Source organism: Sapajus apella, unplaced genomic scaffold (assembly GCF_009761245.1).
Source record: "Sapajus apella isolate SASKATOON/1434 unplaced genomic scaffold, GSC_monkey_1.0 scaffold77, whole genome shotgun sequence".
In the NCBI taxonomy this organism is placed as follows: Eukaryota; Metazoa; Chordata; class Mammalia; order Primates; family Cebidae; genus Sapajus; species Sapajus apella.
The window spans coordinates 10,071,515-10,076,683 of record NW_022437017.1 but is presented as its reverse complement, the minus strand read 5'-3'; the positions used below and the strand labels follow the sequence as shown (position 1 = coordinate 10,076,683).

General features: G+C 65.8%; 1 protein-coding gene across 4 annotated transcripts in view; it reads left to right on the top strand.

Annotated features, from left to right (window-relative positions):
* The window catches only part of STK11 (serine/threonine kinase 11), a 20,401-nt gene that overhangs the window by 12,964 nt on the left and 2,268 nt on the right, over window positions 1-5,169 (top strand). Inside the window, exons 4-9 of one of the 4 annotated variants that reach the window (XM_032252456.1) lie at window positions 503-635; window positions 711-847; window positions 1,309-1,436; window positions 2,056-2,113; window positions 3,100-3,287; window positions 3,692-3,922. In XM_032252456.1, coding sequence (XP_032108347.1) covers window positions 503-635; window positions 711-847; window positions 1,309-1,436; window positions 2,056-2,113; window positions 3,100-3,287; window positions 3,692-3,825 — 778 coding nt within the window. In that variant the 3' untranslated portion in view covers window positions 3,826-3,922. Of the gene's footprint in view, window positions 1-502; window positions 848-1,308; window positions 1,437-2,055; window positions 2,114-3,099; window positions 3,288-3,691; window positions 3,923-5,169 lie in introns of those variants that run through there. The other 3 variants (XM_032252454.1, XM_032252453.1, XM_032252452.1) reach the window with 3 other exon arrangements.

Below are 5,169 nucleotides of genomic sequence, written 5' to 3'. Positions count from 1 at the left end.
AAAAAAAAAAAAAAAAAAAAAAAACCAGTTCTGGGGGCCCCCGTTTGTGGCATCCACAGGCAAGGCTGCTGCTGGCCTCTTGCCGCCTGAGGTCAGCGGCCTGCCGCCAGCCAGTCCCCGGCATCCTCTTGCCCTGACCGGACCTCCTGGGTACAGGCCTGGTGGCCGTAGAGTCAGGGCCCCTTGCTGCTGAAGGGCCTTAGGGGAGGGGCCTACTGTTCCAAGACTGGGGTGCAGCCTGCCTGTGGCCCAGGGGGAAGTGAGACCTGTGGACACCTGGGGCCCTGCCAGATGTGGCTCGGCCTGACAGGCCACGCCGCTGCCAGCGCAGGCGTGGCTCCCTACTGGACCCAGCCTTTCCACTGTCCTGCGTGCCTGGACCCCTGTGACTACCCAGCTGTGCCTGTGGTGTTTGGGAGGCTCCCAGGTGGCTGCAGGGGAGAGCCTGGGATGGGCGGGGTGGCCTTGGCCCTGAGACAGGTGTGTGCTGTGCCGCCTGCAGGTACTTCTGCCAGCTGATTGATGGCCTGGAGTACCTGCATAGCCAGGGCATCGTGCACAAAGACATCAAGCCGGGGAACCTACTGCTGACCACCGGCGGCACCCTCAAGATCTCCGACCTGGGCGTGGCTGAGGTAGGCGTGAGCTGGGGGGGGCCCTGGGGCACCTCATCCCGGGCACTCCCTGAGGGCTGCACGGCATCTCCACAGGCACTGCACCCGTTTGCGGCAGACGACACCTGCCGGACCAGCCAGGGCTCCCCGGCGTTCCAGCCCCCCGAGATTGCCAACGGCCTGGACACCTTCTCCGGCTTCAAGGTGGACATCTGGTCGGCTGGGGTCACCCTGTAAGTGCCCTGGCTGCCCAGCACTCGCTACACACACAGCTCGGAGGGGCCTCTGTGTCTTGGGTAGCTGCAGGGCATGGCCATCAGCCCAGACCCTCGCTGGCCACAGCCGCGGGGTGGTGCTTGCTTGATGGAGGTGTGACTCCCAGAGCACATGGTGTTTCACCGTGGGAGGTGCAGCCTGGCGTGGCGGGTGTCTTCACAGTGGCACAGCCCACCCTCCTCCCAGAGCCCCGCAGGGAAGCCGGCTGGCGAGAGTGGCTCCAGGCCCCTTCCCCAGGTGGGTCCAGAGGACACTCCCCTCCTGCCCTGTGGCCTCTGACGACAGAGGTGTCCCTGAGTTCCCAGGGCCTGCGCGGCAGCAGCCACATGAGGGCTGCGTCCCTGGGGCAGAGCTGGGACTCCCAGGGCATCGACCACCGTGGCCGACCACGCCCCTCTTCCTTCCCCTTGAAACGAAGCTACAACATCACCACGGGCCTGTACCCCTTTGAAGGGGACAACATCTATAAGCTGTTTGAGAACATCGGGAAGGGGAACTACGCGATCCCAGGCGACTGTGGCCCCCCGCTCTCTGACCTGCTGAAAGGTGGGTGCCTCGCCCCTCTGCCCGAAGCACCAGGGAGGAGGGGGTTTTGTGCAGAAATGCAGGCTGGGGGTGTCAGGTGGGTGGCTGCTGGCCCCCGGGACCCTAGCAGGGCATTGAGAGGACTGACTGCAGAGGCCGGCCTCCCCAAAGGTCCTCCCTGCCCCCCCCCACCGCCATCACTCAGCTCCACGTCTCTTCTGGGCCTTGTGTTACCCCTCTAAACTCCCACCCCTGAAGGCAGTGCTGCCCTGCTCTTCGCCCCGCCTGGGCCTCCGAGCTCCCTGGCCTGCAGGGTCTGCCAGGCTCACCCTGCTGTACTTCCTGTGAGGGGCAGCAGGTGGCACTGGCCGCCCCTGTCCATCGTGCAGTGGCTCCGGGAGAACGGAGCCGCTCTGGCTGTCTAGCCCAGCCCTGTGGCCCTGCCAGCCATGCACAGGCCGTCCCTAACCTGTTCCCTGAAGTGGCCTCTGTCAGGGAGGCCACCTGTTCCCAGGGCCCCCCTCAGGAGCATCCAGGCGTCACCCAGGGCTTGAGAGCAGAGGCTGGGCAGGTGTGGACGGTTGGCGGGATCTCAGTCGTGTGCCTGGCACTGCCCGGCTCCTCCCCTGCCTCTCCTCAGGGATGCTTGAGTATGAGCCGGCCAAGAGATTCTCCATACGGCAGATCCGGCAGCACAGGTGAGCGGCTCCTGGGGGCAGTGCGGCCAAGGCCACAGGGAAGCCGGCCATGTGGGCAGCTGCTCGAGTGGGCACTGGAGCAGGGGTATGGTGGGGGGTGTGGTGGGAGTGCCGGGCTGGGCCTAGGGCAGGACCACGTACAGTGCTCGCAACTCTCAAGGCCCCAATGGGGTCTCACTGGCCAGACAGGCCTTGTCTGCACTGGGGTCTGAGTGAGGTCATGTGTTCATCTCTGCCCCAGGCCTGGAGTTGGGCCAGGAAAGGCACGGCCGGCCCGGGCACTTGGAGGGTCTCCCTTTTCCTTCCTCGCTGGGCTCCCAGTGGAAGGGTCTGGCTGGGATCCAGCCCAGGGCCCTCAGCTCCACCACAGGGAGGACAAGGCAGTGGGTGGCGTCAGCAGGCCTTGCAGGGTGAGGAGTGCCACCTCCCTCACCTCCTGGTCTCCGCTCCTCTGCGGAGACCCTGGCGGTCCTTGAACCTTCTGCTACAGCTCCTCAGAGCTCAGCCGCCCCACAAGGCCCGCTCCTGGAGTGGGGGTGTTTGGACCCCTGAGGCGATGGTGCTGATTGTTCCTGGGGCGTCTCTGGGCGGCTCGGGGCAGCGGGGAGCCTGGTGGGGGCTGGGGCTGCCCTCGGGAGCCTCCTGGGCTGGATGTGCTCGTGGCCCCTGGACTCCCTTCTGACCTTTGCTGACATGCATCTGGTGGGTGCCCTGGCTTCTGAATGCCACCCGGGAGACAGGTCTGAGGCTGAAACGGGGCAGGGGGGTCAGGCCTTGTGGACGAAGGGACATCTGTCAGGTTTAGAGTGAGGCCAGAGCTGTGGCCTGAGACCCTGGGAGCCTGGCTGCTGCAGGAGGGCATAGCTGAGCCGCTGTGGTCAAGGCCACCCCTTGCATTGCCTGGTCCCAGCTCTGAGGTGCAGGGTTGGGCAGCTGGACTGCCCTGTGCCGGCCTGACAGGTGCCACTGCTTCTGGGCATTTGCAGCTGGTTCCGGAAGAAACACCCACCAGCTGAGGCGCCAGTGCCCATCCCGCCGAGCCCGGACACCAAGGACCGGTGGCGCAGCATGACCGTGGTGCCGTATCTGGAAGACCTGCACGGTGCCGACGAGGACGAGGACCTCTTTGATATCGAGGACGACATCATCTACACTCAGGACTTCACGGTGCCCGGTGAGTCCCACTGGAGCAGGACACCTGCCTGTCTGCGGTGAGGGCAGGTTCTGCCCTCTGGTGGCCAATCCATGTCCCCGAAGCCTCCAGCCCACCTCCCGGCTGCCTCTGCCCTGGGGGCTGCTGCCACATGGCTGAAAGTGTGGGGGTGGCAGGGGCATCGCTTGGCCAGGAGGGTTCCTCAGGCTCCTCCCCTGGTGCTGCCCAGCCAGGCACCGCCCACCGCCCTCGGCCTGAGTTCCAGTAGGAGCAGGCGGGGGAGGCCTGTGGTCAGGGGCGGGTGGGTCAGAGGTCAGGGTCAGGGTGGCCCCTCAGCTGGCACGAGAGAGGGTCCAGTGGCCCTCCCTCCCGCCATCCCCAAGGCCCGCCCGCTGGGCCTGACGCTGGCCGCCCTTCTTCCCCAGGTGGCGAGGAGGCGTCTGAGGCAGGGCTTAGAGCGGAGCGCGGCTTGCAGAAGAGCGAGGGCTCAGACCTTTCAGGAGAGGAAGCCTCTCGGCCGGCGCTGCAGTCGTGCCCGAGGAGGAGCTCAGGGCCTTAGCACAGGGCAGCTGCACTGGCAGCCAGCCCCTCCCTGCCACGCTCCCGGCTCGGCTCTGTGCTGTCCGGGGCTGGGCCGTGTCATAAAGCGTTTTGCATGTATCTGCAGGCAGATGTTGCTGTGCCTGGGCTGAGTGTGGGGGGGCGGCTGAGTGGGGGGGGCTTCATCTTTTACTATTGCAGCAGGAAGTGGTGGGTAGGGTCCGGCCTGAGAAGGCGAGTGTGCCAGGGAGCTTAGGATGTGAGGACCCAGTGCACAGGATCCATCTCCCAGTGAGGGGGCCCCTCAGTGAGCCCTGGTGTCTGCCTTGCCACGTGGAGATCCTCACCCTGCAGAGAGCCCTCCATTAGCTCCCGCAGCATCCCAGGGCCCCTCAGCAAACCCCTAGGCTCAGCTCAGTAGCTAGTCCTGGGAGGGTGCAGTGTGCGGGGGGGTCCCTGGGGGCACAGGGTTTCGCCTCCTGAGCTCTTGTAGCTGCAGCACCGCGGCTGTTGTATCTGTTGCGATGGGAGGTGCTTCTGGGCATCCTGGTCACCGGATGTCCTGGGAGGTGGGGTCCCCTCATGATGCCCATCCATGGGCCTGGCTGCAATTTGACCCCAGGCCCAGGGCCGTCTGCCTTTCAGAGCACTGGGGCCCCGAGACAGACTGACAGGTAGATGCCAGTCAGGAGGGCCAATTAGGGCAGGGCCAGGCTGCCAGAGCCCCTGCTGGGACGTGGACCACATGCTGACCCTGTGGCCGCTCCTGCAGGCCAGGACCTAGCACTGGCGTCCCCCCTGGGGAGCCTTAGGCCTGTGGGAGATCTGGGCTGCCCTGGGGCAAGGCGCCAGGGAGAAAGGCAGGGGCTGGGCCACCTTTTTTGTGACCCTGCTGAGCTCACTGTGGGTGGTAGGAAGGAGCACCCAGCAGCAGGGGCTGCAGAGACCCCTCAGCATAGCTGAGGCCTCAGCACTCAGTAATGGCTACGCAGGAGGATACTCCTGCCACTGCTGAGATGCTCAGGGCAGGCTCAGCCTGAGACTTCAGCAGGAGCCACATCCCTGACCTGCAGGGCCCCTCGCATCAGGGCAGGACAGCCAAGCTGCCCTTGGGTCATGCCGTCCTGCGCACTCAGCCTGGGCTGCTGCATCGGCCCCTGCAGGGCTCCCCTTTGGCCTCGTCCGTCCTCACTCACTATGGACGTCCTGCTGTCAACAACCAGAGCCCAGTGAGGGGCCTTGGGCTGGGTCCTGGGCCCCAGTGCAGACGGGTATGGGGTGGAACGAGGGACTGATGGCCCCAGTGCCTTGTGGGGGCAGAGGCCTGGTGGCAGCTCTGCCCACTGATGCAGGGCTGGGGCAC